This window comes from Podarcis erhardii (genome assembly GCF_964252035.2).
Source record: "Podarcis erhardii genome assembly, chromosome: 3".
NCBI lineage: Eukaryota > Metazoa > Chordata > Lepidosauria > Squamata > Lacertidae > Podarcis > Podarcis erhardii.
In genome coordinates, this window is record NC_138507.1 from 31,583,576 (window position 1) to 31,606,891 (window position 23,316).

General features: G+C 41.9%; 1 protein-coding gene across 2 annotated transcripts in view; it reads right to left on the bottom strand.

The window, feature by feature from the left end:
* The window catches only part of NBAS (NBAS subunit of NRZ tethering complex), a 175,590-nt gene that overhangs the window by 3,141 nt on the left and 149,133 nt on the right, over positions 1-23,316 (bottom strand). For both annotated transcript variants that reach the window (XM_081856655.1, XM_081856654.1), the window contains 4 exons: positions 19,878-20,073; positions 12,098-12,237; positions 9,346-9,490; positions 5,266-5,394 (listed from right to left, as the gene is read on the bottom strand). In XM_081856655.1, coding sequence (XP_081712781.1) covers positions 5,266-5,394; positions 9,346-9,490; positions 12,098-12,237; positions 19,878-20,073 — 610 coding nt within the window. The remainder of the gene's footprint in view (positions 1-5,265; positions 5,395-9,345; positions 9,491-12,097; positions 12,238-19,877; positions 20,074-23,316) is intronic.

A 23,316-nucleotide genomic window follows, 5' to 3' on the forward strand; every position in this document is an offset into this window, starting at 1 on the left:
AAGCCTTGGGAGCTCCGCGGGAGTTCCCATCAGGCTCCCAAGGCTTGTGGATAGCAGCCTCCAAACTAGGTGCGCCCTGTGGGGCGAAAAATACGGTACATCAACTCAGAAGGAAGCCCTGTTGAACGCAGTGATGCTTACTCCTGAGTAAGTGGAGTTAGGAGTGCATTCTGATCCCTGAATACTGAATTAAAAAAATGAATAAATACAGATACTCCGAGAGAAGAGGTGCCAACGTATTTGCTTATTTGAAGGAATGATCCCAACAAACCCCTACTATCGCATGGAATTATAGCTTAGTTTCAGGAAGGTGAAGAAAACCAGATGAATGCCAATGTACTGGAATCCTGGATTCATGTGCTGTCTGGGCTCTGATGTTTGATAATTCTGAAGCCTGCACTAAAGACAGGTGGAGAAAACCAGAGGAGTTCTCAATTAAACATGCAGGCAAGAGGAGTGTCTGGTCGATTCACTATTGGTTTTTGCCCATTTCTCTCCCCAGTGGATAATTTCTGCTTATCCATCTCTCAACTCTTAGGGGAAGATTAACTGCCAAGGAGAGAGCTAAACAATAACAGACCAGCCAGAAGCTCCTCTTTCTCGCTCTGTGACTGCAGTCCTCTCCAGCCTCCTCTGCTTTTTGTCAGCAGGGGAGCCTAAAAAATTCTCAGCAGGCAAGAGGCGGGCTGCTCTTGTCTGGCAAATGTAATGTGCAGCCTGCCTCTTAGTTGATGCAGCTACCAAAAGTAAACAAGCAAATAGCCCTTTAAGACAAGGGGAAAGAAACTGATCTGGCTGGAGGGCTGCAGCTGGAAAAGAGGGACCTAAGGACCCTTAGTGTCTTGCTTGGCACCTGTCAAATTGGGCACCTTTTTCTGTCATCACAGTGCAACGGAAAAAAGGTGTCCAATTAGAAACAAACATTGGATTCTACCAGTGGCTGGGAATGACGAATTGGGAGCAGACTTGTAGTGTGCTCATAATGCTTCCTTTACCATTTGGCCCTGTAGGTTTACCAGTCCCACGCCTGATGTCATATGACATCAGCTGATCAGCAGGTGGGTGTGGCTTGAGTCAAACCATGCTGCAGGTCAGCCAGGGAAGAAATGCCCAGTTAAGCCCAAGAGCTAGAGGTTCCCCATTGCTGCAGAGGTAGGGAAGGCACGCTGAACAGAAATGCAAAATAAGGGCCAAATATGCAAAGGTATTTTGCCAACCTAGCAGTTCAAAAGCATGTCAAAGTGCAAGTAGATAAATAGGTACCACTCCGGCGGGAAGGTAAACAGTGTTTCCATGCACTGCTCTGATTCGCTAGAAGCGGCTTAGTCATGCTGGCCACATGACTCAGAAAAACTGTCTGCAGACAAACGGCGGCTGCCTCGGCCAGTAAAGCGAGATGAGTGCCACAACCCCAGAGTCGTTTGCGACTGGACTTAACTGCCAGGGGTCCTTTACCTTTACCTTTTTATGCAAACATTAAGAGTCACATGGTATTTCCCCCACTTCTTTTCAACAGGTGTCTTGAGGGCCAATCTTTTAATACTTAACTTTTAAGATTATTAATAGGAAAGCCGCCACTCACCTTAAGTTTGATTTTATAGACTTACACAATGCAAACGCTAAGGACTATAATGAGCTAAACAACAACAAAATCCCATTAAATGCTGAAAGCACCCGATTGTGCTGGGGATCTGCAGTTTCAGGTGGCCTTGACCCAAGAGCACTGCACATATGGTGTGCCCACCGCAACACCACGTGAGGTATGTTTCTGCACAGCAGGCAGGAAATGTTTTGGGCTATAATTGATGCTCATTTATTTAGCCAGGTGAATGTGAAAAACTCACACAGAGCTAAATCTGTTTCCGAAGCAGCGAAAAGGCGAGGCTTAAGGACAAAGGCATTATTGAAAAATTGAAAAGCTTCCCAAAGAAAGAACTGGGCTATAGCTGTTTGCTCCGAAACCACTGCCCATGCAGGAGAAAAAGAATTAAGTTGGAGAACTATGTAATTGTTATTTAGCTTATTAACATAGGATCAGTATAAGAAATCCGCAGCAAAGCTCATTTTCATTTTCCAAATGTTCTCCTTTAGTGTTTTATATTTATAAATTTGATTGGAAAACAAGCCAACTGTGTCAAACGTAACCTTCAATACTCTGGCAATGAATATAAAATACTATGAGAAGTGGCCCATTGCCAGCAGTGATTTTTTTTTTTTTGTTAGTTTGAGATGAAAAAGGCTGTTTAAAAGTTTTGTTTTTCTTTCAGATCTTTTGTGTAGAAACAGCGTTCTGCAGAAGCTACAAAAGATGGGTGGAAGTAAGAGATAATGCTTAATAAAGACATAGGGCATGATCCAGCCTCCATTCACATCACCCCTCACCTCTCCTGTGTGCAATAGGCTCTGTGCATGGGGGTCTTCTGTTGCCAACCCTTCTGTGAGCAGAAAGCTCACCCCCATCTCCACCCCCATTGTTCAGCCTGGACACTGAGGTCCAGCTCCGAGGGGCTTCTGGCAGTTCCCTCACTGCAAGAAATGAAGCTACAGGGAATCAGGCAGAGAGCCTTTTTGGTGGTGGCGCCTACCTTGTGGAATGCCCTCCCATCAGATGTCAAGGAGGCAGCCCTGTTTAGGGAAGTTTTTAATGTTTGATCATATTTTTAATATTCTATTGGAAGCCACCCAGAGTGGCTGGGGAAACCCAGCCAGATGGGCAGGGAATGAATGAATGAATGAATGAATGAATAAAGTAATAATAATAATTATATCTCACGAGGTAAAGTTCAAGGTTCTCATTTTATTTGGGTCCAGGATATCATAAGGCACGTCTGATGCTTATATCCCTGCTCAATCTGTGAGATCACTGGGGGAGTCTCTATTAGGGGTCCCCCACAGCACAGGAGCATTGCTGGTAACTTTCAGAAGCTGAGCATTTAGTATTGTGGGCCTGATTCTGTGAAACTCGCTCCCATTTAAGATTGGCTAGGCCTCCTCCCTATTAAACTGCAGGTGCTTGACGAAGTTTCTATTACAGCAGGTATTTTAGGTAAGTTGTATCATGATGTTTACTGACGGAACTAAACACTTCTATCTGTGGTTCTTGTTTGCTTTAAACATCATATTACAGTATTTTGATTGACAGATTGTTTTATTAATCGTACTGTAAACTGCCTAGCGACCATCTATGGTGAAAATGATCTCATTTCCCATGAATATTAGCAATTGATAAATAGTAGTAGTAGTAGTAGTATTGGGACAAAATGTGAAAAGTAATACTTGTCTGAAGGGTTAAATATGTAATTTGGAAGCCACACAGCATTACTCAAAGAAATATCAATCTTAAAACTTTTCCCGCTCACACATCAAAGTTCAAAAAGCAAAATAAAAATGCAAAACCAGTACGCCTTATCCTAGAGACAAACAATTCTTAAAAGCAAACATTAGATCCCACTACCACAAACCACTTAAACAGGCAACACTAGAGTTATTTCAATTATTCATTTGCAATATTCATTGTCGAAGAAGGCCTACTTATTTCTGATGAGGGGAAAAAGAGGGAATTGGCAGTTTGCAGAAGTTTAGGCAACAACACAAGGATTCTGCAATTTCAGACAAGCCTGGGAAAGGAGCTGGTCCTTTTATTGCAGGCAAAAGCTGTCGAATCCCCAGCATCAGCACTTTCCAGCATCATCCTTTTAAATGTAAACATCCATAAAGCTGTCAGCATCATGCAACAAATGGCTAAATAATACATTGGATCAGCAAGCGAGCACTGCATTTCCTCTCCCATAGCCGTGTTTGTAAGATGTGCTAGCTCTGTGCCGGGGAAATCAATAGGCTCTGATTTGCCTTTCCAGATGCTACTTACGATTCTCCTGTTTAATGTAAACAGGGGTTGAGTTTTTGAAAGGAAACCACAGTACTGTGAAACACAAAAATGAACAAACGCTTAAATTGGCATAAGGAACGCTCCCACTTTCTTGCTCCGTGGGAAGCAGAGAGGGTTCAGCTCACCTTTCCTAACAGCTGAGCTACCATCAAATCTCTTCCTTCGCCAAGGCCATTTAGGGCAGGGAATCTGGTAAGATCTCCGCCTCGCAAGGTGGCGCAGGGCCCTGTGCCACTTTGTGAGGCTGGGATCATTCCAGCCTCGCAAAGTAGCTCAGGGATGGTGTTGCTCTATCGGCCTTGGTGGCGAGATGGCGTGTAGTGGGCTCTGTTCGCCCTCCAGGGCCCACCCCCAGCATGCACAAGTGTGCATCCTGGGCACCATGTAAACATACTACACCGCAGTGCTCAAGATTTGATGGATGATGACCTGTGCCACAAACTAGATATAATGGGCACTCGTATTGGAGTGCTCTGTAGACTGATATATTTGATCTTATATATACTAGCCTTTTGCAGCCTTTCACTCTTGTCTGATGCTCCAAACCCTTCTTTTCGGCCTTCTTAGCTTCTTTGGATTCTTATGGACTTATATATGTGTGTGTGTGTGTGTGTGTGTGTGTATTCTGTTTTAACTGATTTTAGTGTTTGTTTTAAAAATATTTTAATTTATTTTAAAAGATTGTACCCCTCCCTCCTTATGCTGGTCTACGACCGTAATAAAGTATTATTGTTGTTGATGATACTACCCCGCTGATCAAAGCCAAGTCTCTACCTGCCCCAAACTAGACGTTTCTACTCGAGAGTAAGAAAATATTCGGCACACCTTTAATAAAGATCTGATTATTTAACTCTCCAAGGGGTAACAATGCAGCAAACAGAAACATTTTTTTTTAAAAAAAGTGCAGTGATATTTTGCTATCTCAGAATTTTCATTTCAGACAGCAGTAGCATTAACATTTGCATTAGCTGAATACTTCTGCCACATCCACAGGGAACAACAAGAGACAAAACCGCTATATATACTTCAAGATATTCATGTTTATAGAGCGTTAATGGCTTACGCATAAAACAACCAAACAACCGAAGCATGAAGCAGCCACGACGGTCTTTTGTTATTTTGCTATACAACTGGTTGGGCAGATAATATAAAATAATAATGATGATGGTGATGATGATAAAAGATTGTTAGTTTTAATCACCTTGAGCACATAAAGAGAGCGGCCTAACTCTATGGTTCTGCAGATTGCAGACACAAAAGCTTTCGAAAGTCTTAGTAACGGTAACAGACTCAAGGGGCCTGGTTTCCTGCATGAAGATAAAAGAGCTAATTTATTACCTGAAACGAGGAAGGATGGTTAATTCAGCTGTTCATACCTTAGCAATAGCCGTTATCTGCTCCAGTGCCACAGAGTGAAGATCTTGATCTCTGCTTTCCAGAAGCAGCTTCAGGGACGGCAGCAGAAGGGACTGGTCGAGGAGCAGCAAACAGAGATCTTTTATGCACTGAAAAAAGCAAAGCAAATCCTGCGTAGTCAGGCATCAGAAGGGACGGGAACAAAGGGACACAACTCGAACTCGAGTTCAAGGCAACCTTGCGTCAAGTGTAAAATGAAAGTCAAACATTTAAAAACAAACTTGGGGTTGGGGGGTGGGGGAAAGAAAGGGGAGGAACACCCTCCAGTGGAAATTAAGCCTGAGACGTTTAAAGAATAAATCGAGTAAAAGAGATTGCCTGCTGCACTGTAGATAAAAAGCGACCTGGGGATTCCTATTGTGTGATCTGCACAGAGAAGAATCAAATCACTTACACCGCCTGTGCACATCAAGAGAGGAGGCAGCCAGACATTAAAGAGAGTTTCATAGTTTTACTAAGAGCTTCTTCTTCTTGCCTTGAGAGCACGTATATGCTACAGTCCAGGATTGGGGAACTTTTGGCCTTCCAGATGTTGCTGAACTACAGATCTCGTTTGCCCTAACAAGCATGGCCAATGGCTAAGGATGGTGGGAGTTGTAGTTCAGAAACTACAACTAGTCCAAATTTCCCCCAAACCTTCCACAGCAAGTGGCTGGCCATTCTTTCACCACCACGTCCTCCTCCTGTTGGGAAATGAAGTACCCAGCAGCCTGAGATATGAGGAGATTGTGCTGTTTCTATGTCAGGTAACTGACTACAGCATCCTCGCTTCCTCCCCTGCCCTGTCCCTCCCACTGAACACCTCCTCCCTTTCTGCTGGGAAAGAAAAGACCCTGTGGCTTTGAGCCTCAGCAGCTCCTCCTCTGGACACCTTGCACTGCTTTGTCCCCCCAACAAGCCAAGGGATGGCCACTGGGCTGTAACATATGCCAAAGTTTAATTCTTCGTTATGCTGTTGCAAAATGTCCTTTTATGGTGTTGTAAAGCTCTTTCGTGTACATCTGTCATCTCACCTCTGCATCCACAGGCAGGAATGCTAATGTATCTGAGAAAAAATTGCAAAACCACTAGGATTCAACCATGATTTACTGGGACATCCAAATGCAAGCTAACTTAAAAAAAACTTTTTAGAAGCCCCATATTGGCAATGAGTTCAGTTCTGGGACCACTTGCAGGTGGACAAGTCAAGAACGAGCTTAGGACCCTCGTACCTACGGGACCGCCTCTCCTGGTATGTCCCACGGAGGACCTTACAGTCTTCAAACAAAAACATCTTGGAGGTTCTGGGCCACAGAGAAGTTAGGCTGGCCTCAAACCAGAGTCGGGGCTTTTTTGGCTGTGGCTCCGATCTGGTGGAACACTCTGTCAAGTGACACAAGGGCCCTGTGGGACTTGACATCTATACATTTAAAAATCATTTGGGGTGACTGGGCAAGGTTGCTGAGTCACTGGTGGCTTCAGGCTTAGATTCAAACCATGGCTTCCCAGGACTGCACAAACATGTGTGCTTCTCAAAAGCATCTCACAAGCATTTTGCTCCTGGCTCTTTTCAGTCCTGTGCTGCTATATCTCATGGTTAATCTCTCTCTTCTTGTTAAGCACATGTCCAGGTCTTGACAATACACTAACTTAAACCTTGGCTTAGCATAAAATGGTGTGTGTGTGTGTGTGGGGGAGGATAGGAAAAAAATAATAGGAAGAAGCAAAGTGGTTGGGACTCCTTTTCCGGGATGCCATACATTTGTGTGGTCCTGGTAAGCCATATTACTGTGTTGTGTGAACAAGGCTATTGTTTTAGACACTTGCAGAAAGCTTTTTTATTATTATTTCAACAAGTTTACCTGCTTATGCATATTTGCTTTTAAAGTTCTGCTGCTTTTATCTGTGCTTTTACTGATAATTATCTATGGACACGTCTTATGATGAAGTGGTTTCTACATTTTTCTTTTCTTTTTTTTAATAATATTTTATTAGGTTTTACAGAAGAAAAAGAAAAAAAAAACTTTAACAAACCAACAATAATCAACAAAAATCACAAAAATACAAAAAAGAAAAGACATAAAAAAGAAAATTTTAACATAAAAAAGCTCTCTTTCAAATATATAACCTTCAAAACCTTATTTCCCATACTTCCATCCGCCTTCCTTTCTTGTATTCCAGTTAAAAATTAGTTCAGCAAGAGCCTTCATAGTTCGTTTTCATCCTTTATCCCTCCCTTTATACTTTAACTTATCTTAATCACTAGAACCCCTTCGTTTCATTTTCAATGTCCTCAGCATTCATATATTTTACAATGTTTTTGTAAGTAAACTTTAAACTTCTTCCAATGTTTCTACATTTTTCTAGATAAAATAATAAAAAAGAAGTATTCATAATGCCGACTGTGTGCTTAGCTGGCTCCTGAAATGGGCAGCAGCTAAATCATGCAAATTTAGGATAATCACATTTCTTGGGTTAGTCTATATCACAATTTAAGAGCAGCCCAAACAATCTCAGCGGCTCAACTATGACTAAGCAGGAGGGGACTTTGCTCTGGGAAGGATGGTCCCATGTTTGGCTCCCTGTCCGTTAGCCACTGCTAAATGGGACACAGTGTTATGCCTCCACCAGTCCATAAGTCACCACTGTTTTAGACGCATCGGTGAAACCGTTCTGAGTGTATTTCTTGTAGCTCTTTGCTACTGTGCTTTAGTTACCTATCCCCCCCCCCCATGCTGGCCAGGCTCTAGGAACTAGAATCTTCGGGGTTCTTTTGAAAGAAATTTTATTGTTCTGTCAAGCCTCTTATGATGATGCTTCCTCACTTAAGGTTTTGATGGGTTTGCAGATATAAAATGTTACTGACGCTATAAAACTGCTGCTGCACCCAGGCTTTGCATTCTAACAGCCATCAGCATTTATTTTTGCAAACATTGTGCCCATGGCAATAAACTGGACTTCCAAGACACGCAGAAATTGCAGTTCCAAGACATGCATTGTGTGAAAATACACATAATGCTCAGGGCTAGAGAAATACAATATTCACTGTTTCGTCCTGTGCACTTTCGTTGTTGCTTTTCACCAAAAATGAAGTGGAAAAGAGGCAACTTTGAAAAGACTAGAAAACTAAATTAAATGACTTTAAAGTTGACTAGTACTTTTAGTCACCCTATTCACCTATTGTTCCAATGCAGGTGTTCACCCGAGAGGACAGCTGGTGAATGAAAGATTTAGACCATTCATTTGATAAAGAAGCAACAAAACACTCATGGGACACGAACAGCCAAATCCCAGAACGTTGCAGCTCTGTTTTGCCTTCGCCACCTATGTTTGGCATAGGCTTGCTTAACTTGAAAATGGGTTGCAAAATACCTTCAGCATCACAGTAGGAGATGCCATGAACAACCCTTCCTTCTAACTGTAAACTCAAAATCCTTGTGCTGGGGGAAATAAGAGTCAAAACAGGGCCACCGAGGAACAAGAGGCAGGTATTAGCAAGCAGAAGCAGTACAAAAAGAAAATCTTAGAAAACCCAAAAATCTCAATAAAGGAGCGACCTTGTTCTCTCAAACGGCCCATTGAGGGTTGAGTAGGCTCAGTAGACACCAGGAACTATGTGATACTGATTGTCAGTTGGGGTGCGGGTAACAATGGGAAGAAAATCCAGCTTATACTTTCCCAAAAGGATGTATGGCTGGCTGGCATGCACCCTGAAGGAGCTCCATCTGTTAGTGAGTGGGTTGTGTAAGAAGGCTTGCACGAGGAGCAAAGCCCAGTGAAAACGAATGGGTGTTAGAAAGCAAAAATGCCTGATGAACGGAGGAAATAGTGCTTTGCCTGCATGGAAGGCGTTTGCAGTTAAGGCAAACTTATTTCAGTACTTGCTTACAAATGTATTCCTATGCTGAAGAAGGAAAAGAGCCCTGCTGGATCAGGTGCGCTCCCCACACTGGCCGAACAGATACCTCTGTGATGTTCGCAAGCAGAATGTTGACAGCAAACACAGCCACTGATGAATTTGCTACGCATGCAAATGGGCTCTTTTAAGAAAACAAACTCACCTCTGTGGAGAGCACGTGCTTTGTCTCATATAAAGAGCGGCAGAATTTCAAAATTTCATTCCCTGCATTCTCCTTCTGGTCCTGCGGGCTTGTCGTGAGCATCATGGTTCCCAGTTTTACCCAAGGGTTATTACTAGGGCATGCTCTAAAATGCGAGAAAAAAGACATTTCTTGAAAGCAAACTGATCAAGCAAGCGAACATGTACGTACCACAGCCATCTGCTTAGCAATATAAACCGAGGAGCAAGGTATAACAGATCCAGAAGAAAAAGAATCAAGATCAAGTGGAAAGAATCCTTGCTTTGCAGCCATCAGTGGAGCCAGTTGCCATGAGGGGAAGTCTCGTCTTCCAATCTAGGAAGGCAGACACCCAAATGGAAGAGAAATGCATCTCTCCATAGGGTACCACCATATTTATGTATCTCTCTCCCTCTTTCTCTCTAGAGCATCTGCTTTACATGCAAAATGTCCCAGGTTCGACCTCCTGATATCTCCAGCAAGGGCTGGAAACGATCCCTCTCTGAAACCATGGAGAGCTGCTGCTAGGTAGTGTAGTTTAATCACAGAATCATAGAGTTGGAAGGGACCCTGAGGATCATCTAGTCCAACCCCTGCAATTCAGGAATATGCAGCTGTCCCTTACGGGAATCAAACCTGCAACCTTGGCGTTATCAGCACGGCGCCTTAACCAACTGAGCTATCCACTGGCTCAGCAGAATGCAGCTTCCGGTGTCCTTCTGAAGGCTTAATCAAAAGCTCTGCGAGATCAGAATGAATATCAATTACTGCTCTATTTTTCCAGCTAAAAGCAAAGTTTATAAACCGAGAACAAAGACTATGAATGAATGTGCGCACGCACAGGAAGAGGAAGATCTTTATATGCCACATAAAAAGCGGTGGCATTCGTAGAGGCAGATCGCTGCATTATGAAGACTGAATCACACACATCTGCTTTCCTTACAATGGCAAGATGTGCTGGCTTTGTGTCTACCGAGCCACATACAGGTGAAATGGGTCCATGTGGGATTACAATATGAAAAATGAACAACATAGAATTTTGTCTGGAATGGAAGGAGCAACTAAGGAGGTAAAGAGTTCTCCATCTCCAGCATCGAATCCATCGGCATCAATAAGCAATTTTTCCACAGGCAAATTACTGGTGAATGCACTCAACATAAAATGATTACTGAAGAGGAACACTTAAGTCCTCACAGAGATAAAACAACAGCTTTCCAGATTAGTTAGCTCTGAGTAAGGCACTTAGCACAGTGGTGTTGTACTATCTAAGATGCCAACTGCTGCAGGAATTAGTTTCTTGGGCCATTTTAGTACTGTAATACATACTATTTTTTTAAAAAAAGAGGATTAATATTTAGCTCATGGAAATTTGTGTGTGCCTAAATAGCTCAGTTGGGTTAGAGCATGGTGCTGATAATGCCAAGGTTGCAGGTTTGATCCCCATATGGGACAACTGCATATTCCTGCATTGCAGGGGGTTGGACTAGAATCAGTGGTGGAGAACCTATGGCACGTGTGCCAGAGTGGGCACGCAGAGCCCTCTCTCTGGGCGCGCACGCCATTGCCCCATCAGTGCCGTTTCTGGATGACCCATGGGACCCCTTCCAATACTGCGACTCGCGGCCTGCTGACCTGGAGACCAGCATTCTCCTACTCGCAAGTAAAGCCCAGCAGCTGCGTGCTGAGGAAGGAGGGCCTGTCGGCAACCGGCCAAGAGCCTCTTCCCCACCCACCGCTGAAAGAGGGCGGGAGGCTTGTCCTCACCGCGCCCCGACCTACAAGGCAAGCGACGTCCATAACTCCTCCTCCTCCTGCCCAGCCCATGCTTCTGACCTTCCCCTCTGAGGCGAATTTCGTAAGGAGCCCAGGACTCCTTGGGGTTGGGTGACAGGGAAAGTTGAGGGATGAAGAGGCGGTGTGTTCTTTCTGTGGGGCCATGTCGTGGTGTGCAGCTGCTGCTGCTGCTGAGTGCCTCTGCTGCGCTAGGATGGGCCTAGTCAGGCATCCGCTCTGGTTCGCGCCTTCCCAGCTGCAGGTCACCCTTGTCCAACCTCGAAGGGTTGGCGGTGGGGCCTGCAAGCTGGAACCTGGGGTGGGATAAACCAAAAGCGAAGGGCTGGCTAGCACCTGGGAAGACCCGGGTTCAGGTCATGAAGCCCGCCTGGGTGACCACTGCCTCTCAGCTTCCCCTACCTCGCAGGCTTGTTGTGGGAACTAAAGTAAAGGTAAAGGGACCCCTGACCATTAGGTCCAGTCGTAGCCGACTCTGGGGTTGCGACACTCATCTCGCTTTATTGGCCGAGGGAGCCGGCGTACAGCTTCCAGGTCATGTGGCCAGCATGACTAAGCCGCTTCTGGCGAACCAGAGGAGCGCATGGAAACGCCGTTTATCTTCCCGCTGGAGCAGTACCTATTTATCTACTTGCACTCTGACGTGCTTTTGAACTGCTAGGTTGGCAGGAGCAGGGACTGAGCTACAGGAGCTCACCCCATTGCGGGGATTCGAACCGCCGACCTAATAAACAACTGCTCCTTTTCCCTTATGGGGTACCCAAGAGCCTGTATCATTATTATCCCATATTTAATTGCCTTGTTGGCACTTTGCAGTAAATTAGTGGGTTTTGGGTTGCAGTTTGGGCACTCAGTCTCTAAAAGGTTTGCCACCACTGGACTAGATGATCCTCAGGATCCCTTCTAATTCTACAATTCTAAGGTTCTGTGAGCAAATACTTACACATTTGCACTTTTCATAGGTGGCCAGGCTTGCAGGAGCATGACTAAATGCTGGAATTCTCCATGATCCTTACTAGATCCCAAAAGGTTGAGGAAAAGGCTGTACCTCTTTTCTTCATTTTCAATATCAGTTATTTCCACCTAAGGAATTGAGAGAATGAAGCACGTTAAGTGTAGGGTTTGTTGGGGTTCAGATTAATGAACCGACTATTTTCAGCAATAAATATGATAATATTCCTATATGGCACTGAAGTCACATTTGAAACAATACAGAAGCAGTCGACGGGATTTTCCTAGGAAACATTTTATTCAGTCTCATCTGCAATTATGTATGCTGAACACACAGAAACACAGAGATAATATGAAATTACTAGGAGTTATGGTCTCCAAACAACATTAAAGCCGTGCAAGCAGATTAATGGAATAGTACAAATGATTCCCCCACCTCCTTGAATTCCCTAGACAAACAAAATTTATTATACTTTACCAATGCAGATTACTGTATAAGAAATGGAACATTTGTACTGTAACATTATATCTTAAAAGATCTTATGCTTTGATACTGAAGTACCATCTATCAGAATCAGAAGAATCTTTACTTGCATCAGCCACTAGCCATAGCAATAAAATAAAATAAAATGTACTGAAGACAGAGGTAAAAACTTAACTATAGAAAATACATTTTGGGGGTTTACGTCAATAATCAAATGGACAACAAAACGTTGGTGAAACAATTGACAATCAAGCCTTTTGCCCACTAGCTGTTTCTCCAAAATAGTATAGTTAAAAAGAGGGCTGCCAGAGGAATTTTTAAGTGTATAGATGCAGAGCTGCAAACTCAACCCCCCTTGGAATATGATATGGTGAGGGGCAAACCAGAAAACTACAAGTTCCTGGCTGAGCTATTGGAAATTAGCTCCAAATGAAATAGGTAGTCCTCTCCCAAGAATCAGAAGGTATACTAATGTTCCCACTGACAAGAGGAATGGAAGCATTTTTAAAAAAAGAAATTGGGTATCTGGACAAAGTGGAAGGGACAAGCACAGAGCCTTAAAGGAATTGGGGCTAAAACTGATGTCATGGAACATAGCAGGCTGGCGTTCAAAGCAGAATAAACAGCTGATGAACTATTTTGAGCAATTTGATATTATTCTGCTACAAGAAACATTGCAGAATAACTCTATAGTCCATTTATATAGAAACCCCCCAAAAAGTCAAGGTGCACTAAATGAATATTAAAAAAACAACAAGCCACCATCTTTAAAATAAATTGAAGTATATTTCAGGGCTAACTGTAAGACTCCTTAACTGAAGCAATCTTTTAAAAAGCAGTGCAGGGATGAGAAACTGGACAAAAAATGAGATAAAACAGAAAATGGGGGGAAACTAGGTTCGAGTTTTGAAGGAATGGGAGTTCAAAGACAGATTAATGCTACCGTTTCATAATAAAGTGCTATTAAAAAACTTATGCACCGTGCACTTTGAGAATAAATATTTTAGGTGTGCAATGACCCCAAGTTTCAGTATGGACTTCAATTTGGTGCTTCAGAAAATAGGCCACCTTTTCTCTGAGGCACTATATAGGTTACCAGACCAGTTTCTGGGGCTATCCAAAACCACTTTCTCTTTGTTTTCTTGCTCCCCTCTCCCCTTCTCTATTGGGGAAACTAAAAATGGTTATAACTTCACTTCCCCTTCTTTGGCAGAAGTGGATGAAATTAACAGGCATGCTAGACCTTCTAGTGGAGATAAAGTCTGCCAAATTTGAGCCAAATAGATCCAGGTGATCTTGTCCTGGATAGCTCTAGAACACAACATTTTCAAAAACTATTTCCTGGGGGAGAGGGGGACAGAATTAAATGGCATTTGTAGACAAGCTTGCTCCTACTGAGAAGAAGAAGAAGAAGAAGAAGAAGAAGAAGAAGAAGAAGAAGAAGAGGAGGAGGAGGAGTTTGGATTTGATATCCCGCTTTATCACTACCCGAAGGAGTCTCAAAGCGGCTAACACTCTCCTTGCCTTTCCCTTCCTCCCCTACAACAAACACTCTGTGAGGTGAGTGAGGCTGAGAGACAGAGAAGTGTGACTGGCCCAAGGTCACCCAGCAGCTGCATGTGGAGGAGCGGGGACATAAACCTGGTTCGCCAGATTACGAGACTACCGCTCTTAACCACTACACCACACTGGCTCTCCACATGAGGGCATGAACTAGTTTCATGAGGGTGGCTGCACTGTTTTCCCCACAAGGGCAGCTGTCATAGTTTTGAGTGGATAGAAAAGGAGCCATTTATCCTTTCCCAGTGTTTGTGGAGAATTAGTCTGAAAACTGTTTCCCCAGGTAAGAAACCTACCAAACTGCAGACAAATGACTCCATTTGTGTGTGTGTGTGTGTGTGCGCGCGCGCTAAGCACTGTTAAAAGTTGATTATTTGGGTGTGTTTGGAAATAACTAAATGGGATTCACTGTCAGGGTAAAATCATGAGAATTTAAGGGCAGTATATACTTTTTCTTAATGAAATAAAATCAATTAGTCACATAATCAATAGATTCCTACCCATTATTAAGATTATAATGGGAAGAGCTATCAGAATCTCTTGGAAAGGGCTGGGGCATCAAGGTAAGTGGAGGGGATAATATCATTACAATGTAAATTAAAATTAAATTATAACCCAAGAGGACAAACAAATATCGAAACTAGTGAAATACAACAAACAAGTTTGGTAATTAATTCAAATCAAGAAGAGACAGTGGGCTTTTAAAACAAATAAATAAACCATAAATCTAAATCATTCCTGTGCCAAGGCAAAACACAACTGAAATGGTTCAACTTGTCAGGTATTTTATGACTACTGCATACAAATGAATATATACATAATGCAAGCATAGTGATTATATTCTGCACCAGGCAAAAAGGAATAAATGCAATACAAAAATTAACATTGCAAAATATTAAATAAACAAGTGGCAATTAACCTTCATTTGCATGTTTTCCTTCATATGAAAATACAGTGTATATTCAGCACTATAGATTTCTGAACCCAACCCTGGTGGTTCAAGGTAACAAATAAGTCAGTTTCCTTAAAATGCAGGCTTACTAGGTAATTCATATGATGTGACTAATTTCCCTGATAATCTGAAGCTAACCTCCATGTAAGCAACTCAGTAGAAAGGAGATGTTTCAGTAAAGGTTCAAGATTCCTACCCCACCAAATTTAGCCTTGTTCATTAGCTCACAACAATCCATATATAAGTGGTGAAACTTTCTAAAATAAATATTTTCATTAGAAGCACTGGCATTCTCAGGAATGGACTGAAATGAGAGCTAAGAAATAATACTGATATAGTCTAGGACTTGTAGGATCTGAGCATTTTCCTTTCATAGAATTACTTGATGTTTAGAGAAACTATGTTCTTTGGTCGAATGCTTGCAAAACTACCTGCCATTACTCACCCACAAAGTCTCAGAGCAGAAGATTTACTAATGCCCTAGCAAAATCCACGTTAATACATGCGGCACTGTGTACAAGTAAGTATCTCACAAATATTCTGAGGCCCTTGACTGCAAACATGAATGTGAATTAATGTATCATTAAATGCAGAATGGCAAAGAAGGCACCTGAGAGTAGTCCCTTATTGCGACAATACATTCTCAGTTGCGGTGAAGCGCTGCTAAAAAGAAACGCCACATTCAGATTTATTTGCAGCGGAAGGGCTTTCAAAATAAATAAATAAAATTTGAAATGGGATATGCGCTTTACCTTAAGACGCTGTGCTGTGGTGACATGAAATAGGGATGTGAACTTGAATGCAATCTCCCACTGATTCAATTACACCTCAGTCTCCACTCGTGGCTTTATTGAGCCATGTAGGCAATTATGACGCACATGGCAACATGAAGCTGTGGTGGAGGCTCCTTCCTTCAGAGGAGGTTAACTTCAAATGGAAGACGCTGATTGATAAATTATTATTCCAACTTCACTGAGAGGAAATGCGGTGTAGGTAAATTATTGGCTTGGCTCAGGTTCCTCTTTAGTATCTTAGATAAGTGCTAGATTTATGGAGAGGAATTAATTATTCCGAGTACCTCAGCTAGACCACAATCATTGCCCACTCAGAGACTTCAGCTTCTGCAGTGCACACAAAGTGACAATTTTTGTTCAGTGCCCATGGAATTACTTATACAACATTTGGTATCTATCAGTGTCAGAGCTTGCAATACATACTAATGCGATTTTTGGATAGTGCAAATTTTTTTAGCTGAATCTTCTGATACTATCAGGGCGCTGTGTAAGTTATTCAGTTGTGGCGTCTGTCCTGTCAAGTCTGCAGGTGCACCCCTTCATTCTAAAAAGCATTCACTACTGGAAATTCAATCTGGAAATTACCACGGTAAATATATATATCTGACTATTTAGTTCAGGAAACTGGTGGAGCTCCTGGGTTCATTCAAATTTCCCTAAGGGAGTCAATTTTTTATTTTATTTTTGCAGAAAGCTATCATCTGCAAACCTGAGGACAGAAGAGTTGAGGTCAAAGAATAGGAAAGTGTTCCAAAGTCACTAGGAAGTTGAAGTGCTGGCTGAATTAGATGCTATATTGTTAATTCACGGTTCATCTTTGCAGCACATCTGAAAAAAACAGCAATGTATATTCTCCAACACTTTGCAGATGAAAATAGAGAAGTTATTCTTAAGTGAAAAATCATAGCCACCTTTTCCTCTCGCTACTACAACTTCTTAAGGGTTCTATTAGAATGTGTGTTTGTTGGCAAGTTTACCATAACAAGTCTGTCTGTAGGTCTACATGCCCACATATTCATAGGCATAAAGGTAAAGGTGTAGTAAAATAATTCTGAGGAATGCTTTATCTCAGAATGGATCTGGTCCTACGTACTACAGAATGGCTACAAAGCCAGCCAATTCCAAGATTTAAGCTCCAGATCAGAGCGAGGAACCTGTGGCCCTCCAGATGTTGCCGAATACCATCTCCTATCAGTCCTGGCCAGCCTGGTCAATGATCAGAGGTGGTGGGTGCTGCAGACATTCAAGCAAGGAGCTGAAGCAGAACATATGCACACTATGAGTGTTTCCACCTTTCCCCCATTTACATCACTTCTTCTTAGTTCAATGCCTTCCTCGTGGATCAGTCTGCCTTAATGGATAACCCAACTAGTCCAGTGCCACAGTGCACCATCACAGATCAATTAGATTTGGTTGCAAAACGACATTACTGGGGGTAAGTAAATCAGAGTGAAAACAGTGCTTGCTGATTAGGTATGTTGCCCAGTTTTGAAATCGTCCAGAGAAGTGAGTGGGAGGGAGTGGTTTTGCTGCTGCGGGAAGTGCTTGTGAGAAATGCCCCATGTTCGGCAGGCTCACAACTTCCTCTTTAATGCCTGACCTTCCCAGAATGCAAACTTTGAGCCCGAGACTGTGCTTTAAATCATCAAGTAGTCGGCAAAGAGCAACAGAGAAGTGCTGTGACATCGGCGGAAAAGGACCCATCGCACCCAGATATACTAAAGGAACAAAACAGCTCGGCTACATAGGTTTGTTCTGGAAAGGAAAGAGGGGAAATCTTCCAAACAGGCTATTTTTTCCCCTTTTAAGGAAAATGTCACCATTCTGAGGCACATTTTTAATGCTCCGTTTAACTAGAAAATTATAGACCCTGAAGACCCTAGATAAAATGCATCATGGGGATTACAAAACAATGCAACTCACCCTTGGACTCCCTAGTTACCCCTGTCCCTAAACACCATTTCCCCAGTGGGGTGCCATTGGAATGTGCATTAAGGTCTCCCAAGCCTTTGAAAAATAGGGACATCTGGATTTCTTAATTTTGTTAACTAATCATTACAGAACTGGAAATAGCTGTGCTTCCGACTGTGAGATAGGTAGCTTCCTTCATAAAGCACATTTTTAATTCTGCACAGGCTGGCCTGCTTCCCAGCAGTACATTGATTTGTGGGACCACTAACTTATAGCACCTAAAGCATAATTAAATATTAAGTCCCACTTTGATGTATGCAAAGTCTGGCTAAGAGGATTACTTAGACACACCGAAGGTGGCTTTCACACACTTTCTGGTAATTGAACATTGCAATATCATTAAAATTATCTTTACACAATAAGAATCCACATCCATCACTGGCATTATCTAGAGTACCTTTAGGTGTTGGGAAGGAAATTGGGGAGGGGGGGAGTATACTGTTAAAAAGGAATACCAAAAGAAGGCAAAGAGAAGGATGGAATGATTATTTAAATATGTGTAACAGACAATGAGAATGTGTAATTATGTTACAGGCATTTCGCAAACCCCAAAATAGAAAGTGCTGATTAAAACAACATGCAAAGTTTTATGTTCACCCTCAAACTCTAAAGAGGTGTGAAATATTTTAATTCACAGGGCAAAGGCTTCAAGTATATGGATAAGTATCCCCCCCCAAAAAATTATGTTATTTGTTGAATTAATATACTGCCCTATACCCAGAGGTCTCAGGGCGTTTCACATAATAAAATCAAAATATAAAACCACAAAATACATAATCAAAATAAAAACAACCCAATACCCCCCCCCCAGTATATATAGTTCTGATACCAACAGTAATAGTTTGCCTTTTCACTGGTCATCTTTGCGGTTAATGATAAGGGTTAAATATTTTTCATTGTTTTAAAATCAAACAGATATGACATTCCAGTATTTCTGAAATGTGCTCTATAATGCATTTCTTCAAAACCTCATAATAATTCATTATTACCACAAAACAAAGATATCTGCTGAATATCTAACGGTTGGATATTTCAGTAGAGAAATCCTTGTGTTTTCACTGACAATAAATATAGAACAATGATTATCTGAGGGGGTTAAGCCATCATGAGGACATGAAAATCTCTAGGCCCATGAGGCAGACTGAGAAAACCTGCAACAGATTTTGTTAGTTTATTATTACTGGCTTTTTACTGCCAGGGAGAGGGGTTTGTGAGATTTTCCTATATCGGGTACCAGAATAAGTTGGCTGGCCTTGACTTGAAGATTATTTGCTCCTCTGCCTCAGGTAGCAAAATGCTTTGGACTGCTCCTGAAAATACCACTCCCATAATCTTCGTAGCAGGATCAAAATAGACCCTGAAGGCAGGAGTGATACATACTAGAATATAAAGTACAAAGAAAAAGAAGCCGTGAGCTACAGAACCCCATTAGACTTGAAGGCTTCCAGCCCATACACCCCCAACTCCCACCAGTAATAATATGGGAGCCACAAATGGTTTTGAATATTACACAAAGTAGGGGGAGGGGACGTTCTAGTTTGGTTATTCTGAGACTTTTTGGATCTTGGGCTCTTCATCTAGACTTATTATGCAAAACACAATAGTAACGATCCACACCATATACACAACTTTTCATGATATATGACCCAGCTGCAGTTGTTCTTTCTAGTTTAATTCCCTCACCCCCATTTATAATGATTATGTTTCATTAAAATTAGCAACAGTGCTGCTGGGGAACCCATTAGAAAATGAAAAAATCGCAACGTACATTGATATGGAGGTTGGGAACAACATTAAGAACCCAATGTTGTGAACTGGGACCTGCAGATACAATTTTTATTTTTTTAAAATAAAATAATCTTTGACAAGAAAAGTATACTCATCCCCAGTATTCTGAAACTGATTCACTGACAGCCAAAGTTAGTGTTAATTTCTATACATTAAATTGTTTGTCCTTTCTTTAAAGGCAACCCAGAGTTGTTTTAAAGCATCACCATTCAAGATGACCTACCTGTGTCTGGGGCCAACAGGCCTTGAGAACAGCTTGAGTTCTGAAGAGCACGAGCAGCTTGCTGTCTTCGTCACTAAGGTGAAAGGCTTGCTCCAAAATCTGCAGGACTTTAATGCGGGGCTTCACGGGCAAAGAATCATCTCCACAAAATGGTCTAAGCCAAGCCAAGAGATCATCTGAAGACATTAGGTTCTCACTGCAATCAGATCAATAGTCACACGTGTTAAAAATTATTTTTATCCAATTTTATAACGCACGCATACGTTTTCTACAAGCAGTGCTTTTTTCCTAAAAAAATGTTTAGGGATACTCTCATATTGAAATACTGCCCCTCATTGAGGCCAAACTTAGATTCACAAAATGTTTAGAGGTATGCGTGCCCCTGCGTTGCCCCCCCCCCCCAAAAAAAGCACTGTCTGCAAGTAAGGATCTGGTTCTTTTTATACTCCTAAGAATTAAACTTTGTTACGTTGATGATGAATGTAACAGGAATATTTGTTATTAAAAATGAAGACTAGTAAAAATTAAGACATGGAAAAAAATACACGTAAAAGGGCAGAGTTGACAATCACTGACTGCTACATTATTTTGTTCAAAAGTTAATCTTCTTAGAAATAGGTCTGAATGGCAGACAATGTTTCTGACACTCAGAACATCTACAAAGATAATCCACAGTGGTTTGAAAGTGCTAAGCCAGAAAATTCCCAGGTATATCAAGAAATCAATCCATAAGCTCCATCATATGTGTTTCAATGTCTCCACAAAACGAGTAACCACACTCATCTGTGATAAAGGGAAGGGTTTGTTATTTTTTTAGTCGATAAGATGGTTGCACTTAGACTTCTAAGTGTAAAAAAACCCTCAGCTTTTCCATGCAGTAAATGTATAAGTTATTGAGAACGGGTTCCAAATTAAATGTATTGGAACCATTCTGGGTACTTCATTACAACATTGCAAAAATGATTTGAAAACAAGGAACTGTCCAAAAGCAGTATGCAATATGATATGCGGTGTGGTGGAACCAAAGTCGTGTCTCTATACAGGTGACTCTCAACTTATGTGGGAGTTATGTTCCAGGGATGATGATGATGATACCTTGCAAGTATTTAAGTGTCCTGTTGGAGCTTTCTATGTCCAAAAAAAAGGGATTTATGTGGGTTATGTTTAAGGGTCCTTGAAACCCACCTCTGACCCAGAATCTCCACAAAGATCTCTTTGGAGAGAATCTCGCTGAGCACGTGCATCCCCTCATAATATCTTAATTTCTCAGCCCCTCAAGTGAATCTCAAAAGCTACATTTGTAGAAGTAGCATGCAGACAAGTGAAATTAATGTGCTTCACAGCACTTCAGATACATGAGGCATGTCAGACAGCCACTTCTACAAAGAGACTGCAACTCAAGCTTCCATCAGCTCTCTAAAAACCAAAAAAGCCCTTTTAAGAAAGTCACTTGTGACCAACGAACATGCAGAGATCAAACACTCAAATATTTGATCCAAACACTCTAATCAGCAAGCAAAGATACTGATGTCTAATTTTAAATTCTTCTTATTTCATACTTTAGAAGTCACAAGATCAATAGACAAAGAAAAACACACCAGAACTTCAATGACATAATATTTCCTTGTCTAGAAACAAACTATAATGCCCTGGAGCAAAATAGTGGGGGGGATATAATTTTTTTTATATATAAAAACATTTTCAACATTTCTCTTTTCCCTTTACTACTAAAGGCATCTGCATAAAAGCTTCCTTGCTTCTGTGTTAGCTTTGGAGGCTCTTGCACAAATTCCTCTGTGGCAGCAAGTAATTTTGACTTTTTTCCTTATTTGCATGAGAATGAACTACTGATGCAAAAGGTTCACTTTGATGCCCTTCTCTACTTCCCTAGGAAAGGTGCACTGGAAAAAGTGTCCCACAGCAACTAATTAGCACAGAACTTATTTTTTCTTTATAGGAAATGTTATGGCAACTTATCCGTTTTAGCACAAGTCTTTGCTCAACAACGGCCAGCAAAATTAAAACCTGGTTGGCAAAGGAAATGGACGGATTATAGGTTTTGAGTTCATGTCACAATACTTCTGCACAAAAATCAGTTACAGATCATCTAGCAGCAAAGCTATGGTGATCATGAAAGGCACACTCATGGGGCATCAGGATCCTAGCTTAGGCACTCAGCTTTCTTTCTGGTCCTACCAAAGCCCAGTAAGCTGAGCATTCCACTTCCAGGTGGTCAGTGACGGGTCTGTGGGACATAATCAAGGCTTTAAGATCCTTCTAAGAATTTGCTGATTCTTAGAGGTTCTACAGAGGTTCTGTTTCATAGAACCATAGAATCATGTGTGTGTATATATATATATATATATATATATATATATATATATATATATACACACACACACACACACACACACACACACACACATACACACAGTGGTACCTCGGGTTACATATGCTTCAGGTTACATACGCTTCAGGTTACAGACTCCGCTAACCCAGAAATAGTACCTTGGGTTAAGAACTTTGCTTCAGGATGAGAACAGAAATCGTGCTCTGGCGGCACAGCAGCAGCAGGAGGCCCCATTAGCTAAAGTGGTGCTTCAGGTTAAGAACAGTTTCAGGTTAAGAACAGACTTCCAGAACAAATTAAGTACTTAACCCGAGGTATCACTGCGTGTGTGTGTGTGTGTGTATACACACACACACACACACACACACACACACACACACCACTTAATCAACAAGTATCTCTAAGCAGTTTACACCCCAATGTAAAATATTAAAAAAAACAAAAAGGAATAAAAAGATTTTTAAAAGCAGACAATAACATTATCGATACCAGCAGCTCCCCATTTACACGGGGGTTACGTTCTGAGGCACCGCACATCTAAGTGAAATCACGTATATTTACTGTTTCAAACCCACGTTTACTGTTTCAAGCCTGATGTGCTCTATCACAAACTTGGTTCAAGTGGACACATCCCAGTAACTATTTGACCTTTTCAGGGAGAAGCTGATCCAAAGCAAAGCATTGGCAAAACCGCATACAGGGAAGAGAATTAGGAAGGAGGCAGTTTGCCAGTTACCCAGAAGGAATCACTGGTCTACATCATTGGACATCTTTATGTCTAATACATAGTTTTCAACAAGCAACAAACGGCTTCAGGTGCAACATGGAAGGGAACATGAGGATTGTCTAGTTCAATGCAGGAATCTTTTGCCTAACATGGAGCCTGAACCCACAGCCCTGAGATAAACAATCTCTTGCTCTACTGACTGAGCTAGGAGCAGTAAAGAGGAAAGCCATTTCCGAACTGGAGAGGAGAGGGGGTTGCGGGCTACCCCCTCCCACACACATGGGGGCTGGCCTTTTTGCCCCCGCGAGAACAAGGGAACCCCCGGGCGTGCCTGCAACCCTGCCCGCCAATCGGCGGGCTAG